At 43.2% G+C, this 17540-nt stretch overlaps 1 protein-coding gene across 10 annotated transcripts in view; it reads right to left on the bottom strand.

Annotated features, from left to right (window-relative positions):
- The window catches only part of DENND2B (DENN domain containing 2B), a 158523-nt gene that overhangs the window by 8808 nt on the left and 132175 nt on the right, over positions 1–17540 (bottom strand). For 8 of the 10 annotated variants that reach the window (XM_064425436.1, XM_064425434.1, XM_064425437.1 and 5 more), the window contains 2 exons: positions 16771–16911; positions 13770–13918 (listed from right to left, as the gene is read on the bottom strand). In XM_064425436.1, the coding sequence (XP_064281506.1) occupies positions 13770–13918; positions 16771–16911 (290 nt within the window). The other 2 variants (XM_064425432.1, XM_064425433.1) reach the window with 2 other exon arrangements.

The raw sequence follows: 17540 nt of genomic DNA on the forward strand, positions 1-17540 counted from the left end.
AGATTAAAAAAACCTTCAGTGTTTGATCTTTTCCCTGTGAAGGTAGTAATACAAGATTATACAAGTATATTGAGACATTCTTTATGACAAATTTCTCTTGAAGAGATCCTTTATCATGTTACAGGCAAAATATGACATTGCTTCTTTCCCACTCAAAGTTGATTTATGTTACTCTGGGCTATTTTGTTTCCCAAATAATTTTCTCATGATAGCACACAGAACCTTTTCCTTGTTGTGTTGTTGGCTGGGGAGATGCAAGCTCAGACTAAGAGCTGAGGCACCAGAATTTCAGACACAACTGTAACTCAGCTGAATTTTGGAGACCGTTTATGAGCACAGTTTAAGTCTACATCAAAAAGCAAATCACTGTGACTTAACAAGAACCTTTTCTGTCCTTTAGATAGGGAGAATGTCTGGTAGCAATTTCTGGGCTGGCCAACCAACAGCCCCAGACTTAGGCGATATCCATATCTTATCAGAGCACAATTAGCACACTCTGAGAAGGACAAGCTGTTGGGCAGGGGATGGACACTGGCCTGGCTGGGATGTCAGTGCTGGCTGTGCTCATTTCAAGGACTATGGCTTGTTGTACCCTGCAAGTCCCCAGCTCTCTCAAACTGCTAAAGTCATACTCTGTTACACCTTCTACTCACAATGGAAATATTCCACAAATACCCTTGATAAGTCTCTTTTCTTTCTAACAACAGCCAACAGTCATATTCCTTCCTGCTTGTCCCTCCACACCTAGAACTTCTCGCAGGCCCAAGGGAGCTTTGCACACTGAGCATCTCCCAAATCCAGGATTAAGCCTCTAGCACAGACAGCCACTTGTTGGTTTGGCTCCCTGATCCCCCCTCACTATTGACATGCACCTCCACAGTCAGTTTGGCATTTGCATTGAAGGAGAAGGTGAGAATATCCCCTTCCTTCCTCCACTTCCCATGAGGGACAGACAAGCTTCCTCAGCCAGGAGATGGCCCTGCCTCACATGCAGGGCCAAGCCACCCAGCAGCACTGTCACCCGAGGCTGGTGCCAGCTCTGTGCTGTGCCAGTGCTCTGGACCGTGCCCTGGACTGGGACCAGCTCACCTAATCTGGGCTCCCTGCTTCCTCACGTTGAGAAACAAAGCCAAAAATGTAAATTCACAAAAAAGTGTTTCCACTGTTTACTTTTCCACAACCTTTTTATGTTCCTCATTTCTCCCTGCTGATTAAATGATGTTGCTCTGTCCACATTTGCTGAAGTCTTTCATCTGCCCTGTTGACACATCCATGCTCCAGCCCACAAGCACTTTGAGACTGAGTTCCCTCCCTGACACACATCCCTTGTCTGCTCGGGAGAGCTTCCTCCCACTTGAGGCTGGAGTCTGGAGGCTCTGTCCTTCCCAGGTGTAATCCCTTGTCTCACATGGGTATTACACACCCAGATGTCTCCTCATCACAGGCCATGGCCCTGCTTTTCTGGGACAGCTCATACCCTTGGGCCACCAATGAACTGTGTAGCAAAAACAGATCCCTGACACTTCCCTCCTAGACCCTTCCATGCCTCTCCTGATCCTGGATTAACTCCAACCTCTGACAGAGACAGAGGTGTGTGACATCTCTGCAAGATAAAATAGTCTGAGAGGTTTGCAGAGGACTGTAAAGGACTCTGGGGAGAGGCTACAGGCCAAGGGCTCAGCCCATCCTTCCTCCAGCACATACAGGCTGCAGGGGTGGAAAGGACTGAGAAAACTGAAAAGCATCAAGTCAAGGGCAAGTGGAAGTAAAAACCGTGGCAGCCTGATACACTCTGGGTGGAGATGGGGTGCAGGCAGCACTGCAGTTGCTGTGCTGGCAGTAATTCAGAGCAGTACTGTGCTGTGCCAGATACAGTGCACTCTAAGGCTCTGACAAAATAAAGGTTTCTGTGGGTGCATAAGAATAAATAAGAGCTGCATTATTAATCAGGTTGATAAGAATAAGTAATAGCATCAGGGACAAGACATAAATGAAAACTTCTAAGTGTCAGAAGTGACAGTCTCCAAACTCCAGCTGTCTCAGTGAGCTCCTGCAGCATTCCTGCAGATCACCTTTTGAAGTGAGCCCTTGAGGATCCCTGGCCCTGGAAAAGCTGCCTGACAATGGGACATGTTACTGCTTTCTCCCTGCTCCAGAGCGTGGGTGCTCAGCTCCAGGACTCCCCCTGATCCCCAGGTGCTCTGCTCCTCAGGCCCCTGAGCCCCCACATCAATGGTTTGTCCTTCATTCCGGGTTCTGTGCTGTGAGGATATGTTTTTTGTTAACCCACATAGCACCAACTACTCACCAAAAAGGGCAGAGAGGAATAAAATAAGAATCCAAGAGTTCATCTGCTGTAATGGTGCAGGACATCTCCAGTTTTCCAGCCAGTAAAAAACTATCAGACATGATAAATAGAAATTCTTCCTGTACAAAATCATTGCTATTTCTCTGTTACCACTGCTAGGATGTTTAATAGGGAAAAAAAAAATCTTCAATTCCTGTCTTTTGACTCAAATCAAAGAAAGTGCATGTTTTTCCGCTTTTTTAACAAGAACTAACCCTTTTTTAACAAGAACTAACACCTGCAATTCCTGGTGGCTGTGGGATACCTCCCTATTTGTAGGATTGCTTGCATTTGTAATGCATTATTTTCACATGATATAGATTCAAAATTTGACTTGTTTTCAGTGATGTTTTTGAGCTTGTATGTGTATCTCTGGATAACCATTTTGGTTTCCAATTCAAAGTTACAAATCAAAATAATTCAGGTAGGAAGAAACCCCAGGAGATAACTGATCCAATTCCCCCTTGCTTGACATCAGATCAGCTTGTTTCCAAAACCAAAAGAAATTATACATTATTTTGAGAAAATATTAACAAATTACATTAATATAAACATGCTCTATTAAACATCTTTGCTACACTTTTTTGTGAAGGAGGTAGTGCCCTGTGTACCAAGGACTCCTACCTAGTGATGTCTAAATTCACTCTGTTTTGGCTATGTCAGAAGCCATCTTAAAATAATATCTTTTGTGCATTTGTTTATTTAAAATAAATATTTTATTTACTTTTAAATAAATATTTTAATATTTTATTTATTAAAATAAATATTTTTGTGCACTAAAAACAGCCTTATTTAGCTGCTAATTTCTTCAGAATAAATCGTTAGCACTAAGCAAGACCTCCTTCTGTAGCCTTGGGCTACACTGAGAAATGAAAGCTCCTCTGGGAGAAAGAGATCATCTTCTTCCTGCAGGGAACCTGAGGGGACGGAAAAGCAGAAAAGGAGAGGAAGACAGGGAAGAGGCTGAACAAAATGCAAAGAGGTAAAATTAAGATCTGGGAGGTAGAACTGGGAGGGGAGTGAGACAAAACAAGCCTGATGAGCAGGTGAAAAGGAAACTGAGGGCAAAGGGGCCAGGATGTAAAATTAAGGGACAAGACAGTGAGTGGCTGGGCTGAACAATGGGAAAACCATTTAATATGAGCATGACTAAAGCTGTCACACACATGCAGCCAAATTATGAGGTCCCAAGGTGAAACTTGTCCTCCCTGTTGCTATAGGCAGAGGGAAGGAGGTGAGGCTGTCTGATGCCAATTGCCCCTCCCCTGTTGGTACCAGAGATGCTGAGAGGGGCAGCAGCTGCAGGAGGGAAGGTCACACACCAGGACAGCTGAAGGTGACAGAAGCTCAAAGCCCACTGGTGGCACAGATGGAAATCAAATATAACCAGTGCTCTACACTTCAGCCAGTGCTGCTAAGCAGACAGACACAAACCCACAGTTTTAGCAGGAATAATTCTCAGACTGAAAATGTCTTCCACAACAAATACATTTACCTGTCCCTGAGAGGAAAAAGATTATGACCAATACAAACACCAGAATTTGGGTTTAACATATTTTTGTTTGACCCAAATTAATTCTAATCCAGTAAATTATCTGGGCACTAATAAAATAATTATTTACAATGACTACAGAGCAGCAGGAGTTACAATCAGGTCATGCCTCACCTCACCAATTAAACCATGAGGGGACAGGCAAATTACTGTTTTAGGCTTTGATTCAACACATTATTTCAGCAGAAGCTTCAGCTTTAATTTACTTTCACTGTGCTGAAATACTTTGCTGAAATGAAACCTCAAAGACCTTTATTTTCCCACTTCTGTTTTAATCAGACCAGCCCTCAAGACATGATAACACCTTCTGAGCCACAATTCCCTCACTGCTGTGGGAGAGGCTGCTGCAAAGGCAGCCTCTCATCAGCAAGGCATGTTGAAGCTTTGAAAATTTGAATAATTTTTTACTTTTCTAGAAGCCCTTCAGGGGCTGGGCAAACTACAGAGGTTCCTTCACGCCTTTCTAAGGTGGTTTGGAACTAGAGACTGTAATTTTTGAAGCTAATAAATATTGCAGTTTCATGTTAACATATTATTAATACATTTTTTAATTTTAAGAATATAATTTATTTTTAAAGTCAAATAATTAGATTTTAACGTCCTGGACTGAGAATTCCCTGTGGCAGAATTCTTCTGTAAAGGGTCCAACTCTGTGTAGGGGTACACAGGGAGAAGGACTCCCCTGCTGCTGCCAAGCACTTCTCCTCACCTGACCTTCACGTGAATCTGTAAAAATCTGGGTGTCTGCAGGAAGGTTGCATGTGTGACCTAAAAGAGAGTTCAGAAGTTGCTGAATTTCCTGTTAATAAATCTAATTTCACTACACTAATCAATAAGATGTTTAACATCAAAATAATGGGTTCATATTACATGAAAAATTGCATGAGTTTGTGCTGTAAAAGCCAGAGTAATATTTTGAATTGTGATTTATTTTACACAACAAACACTTAATAAGAGGAGAACTAAGAGTCACCACCTGAGGTCTTTAGTAGTTGGCCTAAAGTATGCAGCTAATATTGTATCTTTGCTCAGTACCCAATATCCTTCTTTTCAGGAAACACAGACAAATCTGTGCATATTTCAAATTGCTTTTTCTCTTGATGGCACAGGACACCTGCCAATGGGAGGCTCTGCTCCTCGTGTTTGAATAAAATTAGGAATTCTCCAGTGTAAATGTGATGATGGTTGGGAACACGTACAATTCATGTGGGGATCATGGTGAGGCAGGTCCATTTGGCCCATCTCAAATTCAGCAGCCAGTTCTGAACATTTCACAACTCAAGCATCATACACACTGCAAGAATTATTGCTACAGCCAGCCTCTGGCACAGGGCAAGGAGCTCCCCAAAGCACAAACAGCAGATCTCCCCTGTCTGTTATGGGCCGCAACATCTCTCACCCAGACTTAACAAATATTCACACGCATTACCAGCAGTGAGGTAACAGCTCAGTCCAGAAGGAGGTGAAAACCCCTCACTCTGCACAGGAACTGGACAAAGCAGAAGCTTGCTCAACAAGAGAACACTTCCCAGGGTGGGTGATTGCTCTGCCAAGCTGGCAGCGCTGCCCTGGCACCCTGTGCCCTCAGCCTCCAGGTCCAGCCACACTCCCCCCACCTGGCAGGCAGCAGCCTGATGCAGAAGTGAGAACCAAACTTTGCTTGTGCCAGGGGAGAAGGGCAGAGTCCAACCACAGTGGCTTCCCTAATTTGAATGCTGACATATTTGCTGCAAGTGACCTTAGTGATATCTCATGGAATGCAAACAAGTGATAACACTGGCAGGGAGAGGGGGGCACTGAGACCGAGGAGGAAATGCATATTTTCCACATCACATCAGGCCAATTATCAGTTATTGTCCTTTCCAAAATCTTTCCACTGTGCTTACAGCTCCAAGAGTGAAGATGTTTAACCTTCACATCACTCAGTATGGTGCCAGTTTTGGCCCATGCACAGGAGCTAAACCCAAACCCAAGACTTCTTTTACAAGTAACAATTCACACTTCAGGTTTTATGTGGTGCTTTCTACTGGGCAGCAGGAGAACAGCCAAGCTTGTAAAACTCTCAGAAAGGAATCCCAGTATGTCTTCACCTGTCTGGCAAAAGCAGTGCTGCAGTTCCTTATCAATGGGGCACCAGTGACGCACTTAATTTTGGGACAGGTCCAGTGACTACTGAAGGTGAGTTATGGAGAGCACAGGCAGCAATGCCTTTGTGCTATTGATGATTCCTAGGAGGAGATTTTTTTTGTGATGAACTAAAGGTTACAACCCTGTTTCTGGAATTGTTTTCCCTGACTTTGATTCACGGAGCCATGGTTTGCCTCACTGCAATGTCAATGAGTACAGTTCATGGAGCAGATTTGCCCAATTTTGTGTCATCATCTGTGTTCCTTTTCTGGTCCCTCCTTCTTGTATTTGACAGAAAACTGAGTGGGCAACATCTTCATTGCTAAACTCTTGTCTGGCCACATCCCCTTCAGCTTTAGTGTGCAACATCCTCTCCTGGTTTGCGCTGCTTTACCTTCCCAGCATGGATCCATCACTGACACTGAACGTGTTCACAGCTCCACAGAGATGCACACCATGAAAGATGATGTGCCCTCAGAGGTTCTTTTTTTAAAGCCAGTGGATTTTTCAGTCACATAAAGCAATTTAGATTTTCAATGTCTGATAATTAAACAACTCATTAGGACATATCAAAGAAGAAGTAAGTGCAGGTTCATTCTGACTATACAGGAGGCTTTCTTTTTGGTTTACATCCAAATTTGGCAAAAATCTCCAAAAATTACGTAATTGGCCAGATTTTAGTTCAGCAAGAGCTGCATTTTCAGAACCAGTCCCCCCCTTTTGGGAACACCTGAGTGACAGTGTGGGGTCCCACAGTTAATCTGCAGAGCAGAGCCCTGGCTCATGCAGAGATCAAGGCTGCATCCCATGGAGCTGAGAGCTGCTGAGCAGAGAACACTGTTAGGAGAGCTCTCCCTCTCTCAGAGAGTAGCTTTGAAGTACTTAATTTAAAAGAAAGCAGAGAACACTTGATTAAAGAGGAATGTGGTATTAACAAAGCCCTTATTTTTTGCTGCTGTAATACTTGTGTGTAGGTGAGGCACATTAAAGCCCCTGGAGAAAGAGACATGCAAAGTGCCCTCCAAAATGAGGATTTGTCTTTTCAAGAAAATGGGATTTGAGGGAAAAAGTCATTGCTTTGACACATCAGCTACCTGCCCAAGCTTTTTCAGGTGGTTGCAAGAAAAAAAAAGCCAAACATTTCCAAGTGTGAAGTTATGCTTTGTATCCACAGAGTTATCCAATCCATTTCGTGCAGGACAATTTGTTAGCATGAATCCAGAACAAAAGTGGTCACAGAGCAGGTGCTCCAGAGGAGAGTTAACTCCTTGTTCTTCCCACACTGGGACCTTTGCTGCCACCAGTCTTTGCTCACACTGGGGGTTTCAGATTCCCAGGCCATCGCTCCACTGTTAACAGCAGGACAGCTGTAAAGCAGGATGGAGTATTTTTCTAGGTAGTAACCAATTAGTAACTTCCCCCTAATCTATCTCATTTAAAATCTAAAAAGAGGGAATCTAAATCCTCTTGCAAGGAGCAAAAAGTCAAGTTGGGAAGATGTTGCAGTTTACTGCAATATTGTGCCAATAAGCAATCCAGAAGGGAATTACCAAGCAGCATGGTTGTCTTTGCATCCCATTTCCTTTCATGGGGATGGGAGAGAAATTTTTTTGCACAAATTGAAAGTGGAAAACTTATGTTTTCCCACTGTAGAGCATTGCCCAAAGCCTGGAGTGACATAAATAAATACCACTGGAAAGCAGGGGAGGAGGGAAGGAAGAAAGAGAAAATTATACAAGCTCTACCATTCTCAGGACATGGCATATTAAAAATGCCATTGGAGTTTACTGCACATTAAAAATGTCACTATTACGTTGTTTTCTCTGAGACTGTGGAACATTAAATAAGCCAGAGACTTTGAATGTTCATTTTGTTTCTTGGTCAGTCCCTTTTGCCTGACACACATTTTCCTACTGTCCATGTACAGCTGCTTTGTTGGCATCAGCCATCACACAATCTAAGTGCTGGAGAAAGTAATCCAAGTGGTACAAAATGTAATTACCTCTTGAGAAAATGGAATAAAGTGCAAAATTTCTCTCAAGAATTCTGGGAGACAGCTCTGCTAGCCCCCTCAACAGGGGCTGGTCTGGCTCTCATTGAAGGAAACAGAAACTTTCTGGTTACATACATGAGAAACGGATGGTTTTGCTGTAGAATAAATTCTGTCTATATTGGATAATTATACAAGGGTTCATTCCTTCCACTGCAGAAATTAATTAAGCTAGAGAAAGAAATTCTCTAGCTTATCTTCAGCATATCAGACCAGAAAAGAACAATAATCCTGAAAGTATTAAGATAGCACTTCAAGTTCTATGGATAAAAATACACCAGAAGAAATGTCAGCCATCCATACTTCTCCTGGGTTTAGAGAGAAGATCTGTGAGCTATTACACATTCCACAGGTGCAGTAGTCTGCATCTCCAAACATCATCTTTAATGCACAGTTGATAATTAAAAGACTACCAAGACCCTGTAGCCTGTGCTCAGAAATGGTACAGACCAGTCAGAGACTGACAGCAGTAAATTCTCCCTCACAAGCTGGTTTCTGGCATGTATTTGTTGTCAAATTTCTCTCACCTTTCTTTTTCTGGACGTTTTTGTGACAGGGAAAGTAAAGGAAGTCTTTATTGCTGGCCAAAGCTCATGTCTGTTTACCAAGCACACTTCTCTTTGTGCTAATACACATGGGTTTACCTTTTAAGCTGCAGGTTGGCAGACTTTACAAGTGTTACAAGACAACAGCTACTGGAAAGGAGCTTTCACAGGCAGCTGGTAAAACTGTTCAGACCTGTCATGGCCATGATTCGTTTGTAAGAATTAAATCCTACTTTTGTTAATGAAAAAGGAACAGTAAGGAGATAGAGAGTGAGTTTGCACTTTAGTAATCTGCCCCAGAAATTAGCTATTCTTGCTTTTCCACATGACCTTGCTACTGGACTGAGGAGCAATGATTTACTACTAAAACATTGCCACTTATCTCTTATTTAAATTTGCATATTTTAACTTGAGCTACAAGATCATACTATGACTTTGGCTGCTAGGTTAAAGGATGTTTTTTACGTAGGCACCAAGAAATGGGGACCAGGCTACTGCTCAGCTCTTGCTGCCAGTTTCTAGCCTGGCCCCAAAACAACAGATTCAAGCATGAGGAGAGGCATCACCACTCCCTGAACATCCTGGGCACAGTGAGCCAGCCCTGAGCTGTGTCTGTGCGTGAGAATAGGGAAACACTGCTGTCTTCTGAAAGCCTTTGCCCTTGAACACAACACTCTGCTCCTCCTTTGCTCCAGAGTTAACAGAGACGTGCCTGTGGGATGACTTCCCCACTATTTACATATTTCTGCTCTGTCCTGTATTAGTCAGTGTTTCTGTCTCCAGCCTGTAACCTTTGGTCAGGTCTGGGATCTGCCTGGACTTTCTACAGTTGTGCTGGAAGAGAGATTCCTCCTGCAGTTCAAAATACCACGGGAGGAGCAGGGATAGGGTTTTCTCCCCGAGGCCCATAATCTTGCTTCACTGAGAAGTAGCTGAAATATCTCATATAAAACCAAAATCCACAACAATGAAAAGTTGTTTTGTCTTTTACAAGAGCAGGGGCTCTATAGAAGCATTTCACAGCCCCAAAAGTTTTCAGAAGAAGAATACTGGAGGATTTGGATCCATAGCATAAAACAAGCCTCATCCAAACACTCCCACTGACTGTGGCTGGCATTGGACTGGACCTATATGTGAAATTTAAGCAAAATATCCTCAGAGTCCTTCCCAGTATAGTGGATTACAGCAAGAGTGTTTTTTATATATAAAAATGGGGCTATAACCAAAGAGCATTGCTGTGTAGAGGGTTTTCCTTTCCCCTCTGCAAACATTCAGGGGAAAAGGCAAAGACACTGTTCTCACACACATGGATACATCACCTCCTCAGCAAACACGTCCATAAATTTGTTCCCCTAGCATAAAACTAAAATAAGCAGAGAAATGTTTTTCTTCCAATGTTTGCTTTCTATTTATTTTCTGTTGCTACCTTTGTGCTGCAGCAAGGTCAGTGTTCCTGAGCCCTGGGCCCCACTGGTTCTGCATCTGCTGCCTCTCAAGCCCCAGAGGATGGCACTGGAGCAGCCCCCCTTTGCAGCTGGCAGGCACAGGACTATTCCAGAGCTGGGGTGAACAAGCAAAATGTTGGGAACATAAACAGGGGTTCCCAGTGGCACAGGGATTAGAGCTGGGATGAGGCATATCACATCAGCTGTGCTTTCAGTAGATTTTTAAGGAATTGGAGCCTTAATTGGAGCCTTAAGTTTCCTTTTTAAGAGCTGTGATATTATTATCATTATCATTACTACTACTACTGTTATTATTCCAAGTTTCTTTATCATTATCTTAGTTTCCCTGTTGTCTTCTTCACTGTTCACAGAAAGCAAAATTCTGAAAGGTTGCTGGCAGATTCACATTCATTTTTGAAGGTGAGCAAACAGCTGCAGGGATTTATTCAGCCAATTTCAAGCAAAAAAATACATGATCAACTTATTGGGGGGGAAAATATCCAAACCTAACTGCACATATCTAACCAGGGCAACCTCACGGTGCTGTCATTCAGAACTTTGCTGTTGTTTCCTCACTACTTGGGAACATCACTCTCTGTGTTAACAAACAATCTTTTCCTGCAAAGATCAAGGACTTTAAATTCTGGCACATTCTGGGCACTGTAAGAACCATAAATAACAACTTATTGAATGAATCTCACTTCACCAGGCATGACTTTCCCAGACTTGTATAACGTGTGAAATCATTTACTGCTGGAAGACCCATGAAAGAGACAGCCACAAAAGCCCATTGCATCTTATTGTTTGAAGCCTAAACCCCAACATCATTTCTTTCTAAGCTAGTTTTTGGGTACATACAGAAATCAAACCCTTGTAAAATCATTTTAATTTCCTGCTCTCATTCTTTGGGCACAGAACAGACTTGTGAGATGTTTAGCTTCTCTTTTTTCCCCACATTACTGGTAAACTCCAGTTTCAGCCAGGATGCCCATAAACAAAACTCATGTCAGACAAGGCAAAGGTTCCAAGAAGACAGTTACTAGCTCAAAGCCAGAGTGTTTCATTTTAGACTTCATCCCTATTTAAACCATGAAAATCTCAGTAAGTATTGAATTTAAATCCACTGTCACTTTCTCCAGCTCTTGTCAAAGGACTCATTATTGGTTTTTGGTTTACAGTACCTCCTAGATCCCTGTGCTGACAGGGACCACACTGCACAAAGCAGAGCTGCTGCACACACAGAGCAGGAAGTGGTCTCCCTCCCAGAGTGGCTGGGATCCCAGACAGAGCAGACAAAAGATAAGAAAGAGGTGCTGTGTTTCCAGCCTGTGACACTCAGCAGGTCAGAGGGTTCAGAAGGATAGCTCAGGATCCACAAGTCTGCATGCAGAACCTTATCTACCACATCAGAATTTGTCCTCCTCTTACCAAGTGAAACCAATTATATATGTACAATAAAGGGCACATATGGATATAGTAAAGCATATGAACATAAGCTCTTTTTGTAAGAAAGGTTCTGTGCCTTCTTACAGGAGCAAGCCTCCCAAGCCTCTCAGATGCATCTGAATTCTCTTTTTTCTCCTTTGTTATGGCCCTTATCCCATGGCCCTCTCTCACACAGAAACAACAGCTCACTGAAGCACAGTTTCTGCAGGAGACACAGTGTAGGGATATGTGTTAACCAAAAGGGATCTTTATAATTTCTGGTTCCTGTTGGTCCTGGTGCCCTATTTCTGTGTGCCAAAAGGGTGAGCAGCACACTGCCTGTAAGCAGAACACTTACTCCATGCTCCAAGGCCTGTGGGACTAGGCAGCTACCAAGAGAAAGGAATTGCACAGGCAAGCCTCAACTCCCAGCCAGGGCTGCAACGTGCATAAAACCCTGGCTGCCTGATAAAGTCCTGGGTTACCACAAGCCCTCAGTATCAGCAACACGACTGCTTTCCATGCCAGCTACCTTGAGCCTGTCAAAGTAGGTTTAATTGTTGATTTTCTCTGCACAGTGCCCAGGGCACCATATGGCATTGGCTAGGCCAGCTGCCCCAGGGAAAGGCTCCAGGGCATGGCTGCTGTCTGTCTCATCCCTCACAGCTGAGGATCTTTCCCACAGTAAGGCATCCCTGCACAGCTGTGCCTGTGGTCCACAGAACACTACAGAGGAGCAACTGGGAACTCCAGAGCAGAGCAGCAGAGCCCTCACTTTTGCTGTACCACTTCTGTGAGTTTCCACTCAGATCACTGTGCCATTGGAAGGAATGCAGATCTGTGTCAATCTGAATTACAGTCTGAATTGTGGGTGCTGAAAGAATGGCAAAACAGACAGGATGAGGTGAGTAAACATGCTGTAGGAAAAGTCAGAAGGACACACCAACAGTATTTCTAGAGCTACCTGCTCCAATATTCATGGTGTGATTCATTTATCTACTAAAGTACTGCAGGGTACTAGTTACACAATTCTCATCACAGGTATATGTGCAATTAAATCATCCCAAATGGTCGTTCAAACCAAGGGTTACTGACAAGTGAAGGGACGAAATAAAATGTTCCTGTTGTTCTAGACACACAAAAGACTGCTAAGGAAATAACTTTATAACCTGAGAAGGGTCTGCAGCTTTAAGAAATTCTCCCCTAAAGGTTGTAAAGCTTTTACTATGCAAAGTATTTTTGCTATTATATACACTGGCGGCCACAAAGTGCAGCTATTGTTTCTGGCGGTCATTCAGAGGAGGTCGGGACTGATAAAATGTTTAGCAGAGTTTGTTTGGGTAGATCCATCTGTGTTTTTAACCTCCCATACAGCCTCTGGTGTCCTTTTAAAAATGCTGGATGTTCCTGAGTCTAATAAATGACAGGCTTTACTTTTATTTGCTATTTTTTATTATGTACCATGCCACAGAAAATAATGTCTTCTTTACATTACCCACACTTTTCTGTATGGATTATAGAAGCATCTAAAAAATAGGATTTTTTTTTTGCTGTGGGGCAGGGATGCAGCTTACACAGAGCTCCCATTTCCTTGGGAAAGCCATGGCGAGATGAGGCCTGTTGATCTCACTCCTTACACCTTGGGCTGAGTTCAAGAGGAACAAAGGAGGGGAGGAACAAGGAGGGGAGATTGCAATCAAAGGGCAGGGAAGCAAAAGGCGTGTTCAGAGGTTCTAGCAATGAGCCCAAGATGGAGCTTCCAAAAGGAAATGCTTTCAGGTCACATGAGCACCAGGAAAAATATCCTAAATAGTTGGGAAGCGCTGTGATAGCAGTTTAACACTCACACTGGATGGGTTTGGTAAAGCAGGAATTGAAACAGCCCCAAAATAAAGTCTCAGTATTGCACAGAGCAAATCAGGGGAGCTCTCAGCACCCCACTTCCCTGCCTGCCTGCGCTGCATGAGCACAATGTGAACCACTTCAGTGACAACCTCTACCACTCTTTATGAGTATCTGTATCCAAAACCTGACAGAAACATTGCTGGCACTACACGGTGTCAAAATGCTGTGCAAACATTTGCTGACTGTGAAGAAGGTGAGAAGTTGCATCACCATTTTACAGGTGGGAAAGACAGAACATCCATGGATGCAAAAAGACCTTTAAATCCTCCAGTGAGAGGATCCTGACATCTGAAAACCGTTCGGTACAGAATCTCTTTTCCACCTAGAGACAGCACTGTCCTGCACGTGTGCTTCAGGTGCCGGCACCGCTCACCTGAGCTTGTCCGCCACGAAGATGACGCGGCGCTCGAGCAGGAGGGAGGCGAAGATGCGGATGATCTGCCGCACGCTCAGGCACCGGAAGAGGCACTCGAAGTCCACGTGCTCCAGGCGGGAGTCCATGGGCCGCCGCAGCTCGATGACCTGCACACAGCCAAGAGCAGCGGGGTCAGCAGCGCCGGGGCGCGGAGCCAGCCCGGCCGCCTGCGGTGACCCAGCCCCTCGTGCGCAGGCACACAAAAACAATGGCACATTGCACAACTCCTGTCATGCCACTCTTCCCAGAATACAGCTGTGTGTGATGACTGTCTGCTGACATCTCCAAGGGAAGCGTAACTCCCCCTTCCAAACCTTCTGTAAGAGATGTAAAGCTTGGCTGAGTCGAGAGTGTGAAGCAAGTAACAATTAAACGCTGGAGATGGAAGCTTATAGGGTTGAAACAGCCATAAAGTCAAGGTAAATTGGGTTCTAAGCTTGACTAACAATTCATATTAACATCTAGATAGGAGCCTGGAACTCAACTAAAAAAGCCAGAAAGACCTTGAACCCAATTTACTTCATTTCCACTCTCCTGTAATGTGTAATTCACTAGAGAATGTTTAAAACCTTTCTCTTTTCACATAAAGATATGTACATATATATACTTAACTGGGGAGTCAGGACAAGGTCTTAGATGGTGAGTTGTGACATCCCTTTACAGTCTAATTTTCATACTTCATCCATGACCTCTGGCCCTCTCCTTCCTTTTCTCAAATGCCTTTTCCTTGATTCCTTTATTATATCTTCCTTTTACTCTGCAATTGACATGTTCAGATGTGGAACTTGAAGGCAGAGGACAGAAAAAAGAAGAGGGAAAAATAACGTGAAGAAGAGAGTACAGAAGGAGAAAAATATGAAGCACAAGACAGCAAATGATGGACTATTGAGGAATTTGAGGAAACAGAAGGGAAAGAGAAGAAGTTGACTAACTTGAAACCATGTTAAAATTTCTGAATATATATTAACAGGAACATGCATGCACCTTCTTTCCATATGTCCAAAAATCACCATCACTTTATTGCTTTAGACTTTATGTTTTATGTTTTCATGCACGTGACACCACATTCCACAAGCAGACTGGATCAGGTTTTAATTGGAGTAGCCCTTACAGAATCCTCACAAACACTGTTTTAAGGATATGCTCAAGATCACAGGATACTGTAAACAAAATAAGTTCTTATCAGTTTGGTTGTGATATTGTTTGTGATCACTAATACACAACTGTAAAAAGAAAACTACTCTTAGAACAGTATGTATCAAATCAAATAAATTTGATTTTTTTAAGCCTGAAATACAGAAACAGTATGATGCATAGACACCCTCATTCAGGTGCTGCCCCAAACAGCAGTAAGAAACAAACTGTGGAGTGACTGTAGCAGGAATGGCTCCTTGGAAATGCTGGCTAACCTCCTCACAATCAGCAGAGGTGCCCACTTCCATTCCTTAGCACGGGGATTGCAAGCTCAAATCAAGCGTATGTGCCAAAGCAGGAGGGGCTGATTCTACTGCAAACCTGCCAACACAAAAATCTTGCTGCAGGGTAGGATGCAATGCAAGTTATGGCAGCTTCTACAAATACCAGGGATGTTTTCTGCTGCCTGGCAAAGCCTGCTGCCTCAGTCTGCTCATCACAAAGAAACACACTGTCTGCTTCCCAATTAATCACCATCTTTGTTTAGGCAAGAGGAGCCACAATGGACGGATAAGATTCTGTTCCTAATTAAGCCAGTGCATTCCATTTAAATAACGAGTTTGTACTAGCACAACAGAGAGCAAAGCTCAGCCAGAAGAGAGTTGTTTGTTTGTTGGAATTATCTCAATATTTTTCTCTGGGAGAGTTCAGAAGCTTGAGCAGAGGATAGAGAGGTTGCAGATCATGGCTCCCAGTCACATTCACACAGAAAAAGCATTGTCAGCTCTTTTCCCTGCTATGCCAATCACCCTTTCAGATGCTGCCTCTCCAGAAGAAAATGCAGGTGACTTTAAAATGCCTTGCAAGTCACTTATACAAGGAACCCTTTACATTTCATGCCATACATTACAGGCCCACTCCATTGAAGTCAGTGGCATTACATTCATAGAGAAAATACTATTTAATGCAAAAATAACAAAGGCACTGCAAAAAAACCCTAAGGAGGGTGAAATAACCCTAAAGGGGAGTTTTTTCTCTCTGCTTTCACTAAATGGGACAAATTCTGTTTCTATCTTCAGTAATGAATCCCCTGTATATGCTTGACCATCTGAGTGGAGCTACTCTATTTTTACGTAAGGGCATGCAGAGAACAGAATTTGACACTGTAAATGGCTAGCCAGCCCCAAGCTGAAAAAGCCTTTTAATCAATACTGTTATTTTCCAATAAAGCACATGTTGTCTAATTCTAGACTTCTAGCTACTTGAGTCAGGAATAAAAAGAAATGGCATCTATTATATGTGTGCACACACACAAAAAAAGAGTTTTACATTACATACTTTCCTTTGAGAGCCAGTTAAAAGGTATTTATTACCAAAGAGAGCCATTTAAATGCTGCTCCTACCATGGCCAGGACCAGCAGTAACAAGGTTTGAAATAACAAGCAGCTGCTGAAGTGCTCAGGTACAGAGAGCATGGGAAACTCCCCCTTGCCTGTTATCACTGTGATAAAGCCCAGCAATGCTGCAGTCTCTGAGCTGCACTAGGCCAGGCACACTGGGACATTTGTGCTGGCTGCTTTTCTTACACACAACTTATTAATAAACATAAAATAATAAGTACATAACCATAAATTGGCTTTTAATCATCAATGGGAACTAGCATTAGCATGTCCACAGCAGTGCAGCTCATGCTCTGCTTATTTTGAGGGTTTGCCACCCCACAGCCCTGCAGGATCTGTTTGTCTCCTGCTTTTCTTTTGCTGTTTTGACACTGGAGAGGTAAAGGGTAAGGCTTTGACTTTTAATGTTTGCAGTTGCTTTTTACCTCATTTCCAGCTCCAGGCAGGAAGGTTTTGACTTTGATTGTCTTTCCAGGTGCAGGAAAAGGAGATTCCATCAGACTTCTCATAAATGGATAAACCAGGGCAGCAGATATTCCCCTTCTCCTTTCAACCTCATCCAGGATCTGGTCCATTAGTAAGACATAAGTGAGACACACAACATGTCAGCATCACATAGACTTTTGGAGCATCCTTTGACCCACGTGTGCTGAAACACATGGCAGATCTAAGTTTATGTCTCCTCTGTCATGTATTTCTTCATTACCATCAATCCATGGGGTTTTTTGTTACAAAATGAAGCCTGTTTGTGAATGTTATTAACACAGAGGCAAGGAAGAATTAACAACTCTGGAAAAGAGGAAGGAGATTCAACATGACTAGAGGGATGTATATATTGTTGGGATTATGCCTGAACAACAGGGTGAGCTGAAGGAGAGAAAGATGAAGACAAATCCCATGATCACAGCCCAGGTACATCTCAGTACATCTTGAAATTTATATCAAGGAGAAACTTTCTTCTTCACTAAGCATCTCTTCCATTTCAACTGAGAGGACAGGAAAAAGTCAGAAAGCAATGCTGCCACTATGACAGCAGGACAGAGCCCCTGAAAGGGTCCCAGCAGTGGCTGTCAGATCAGAGTCTGTGCTGAGCTGGAGACCATGAGCTGCCCCTGAGGCACACCCAGCTCTTCATACTGGTGCCTGCATTAAGGTCATTTTCTCTTGATGAAACAGCAAGTAAACTAGTCTTCAA

This window comes from Passer domesticus, chromosome 6 (assembly GCF_036417665.1).
Source record: "Passer domesticus isolate bPasDom1 chromosome 6, bPasDom1.hap1, whole genome shotgun sequence".
NCBI classification, from domain to species: Eukaryota; Metazoa; Chordata; class Aves; order Passeriformes; family Passeridae; genus Passer; species Passer domesticus.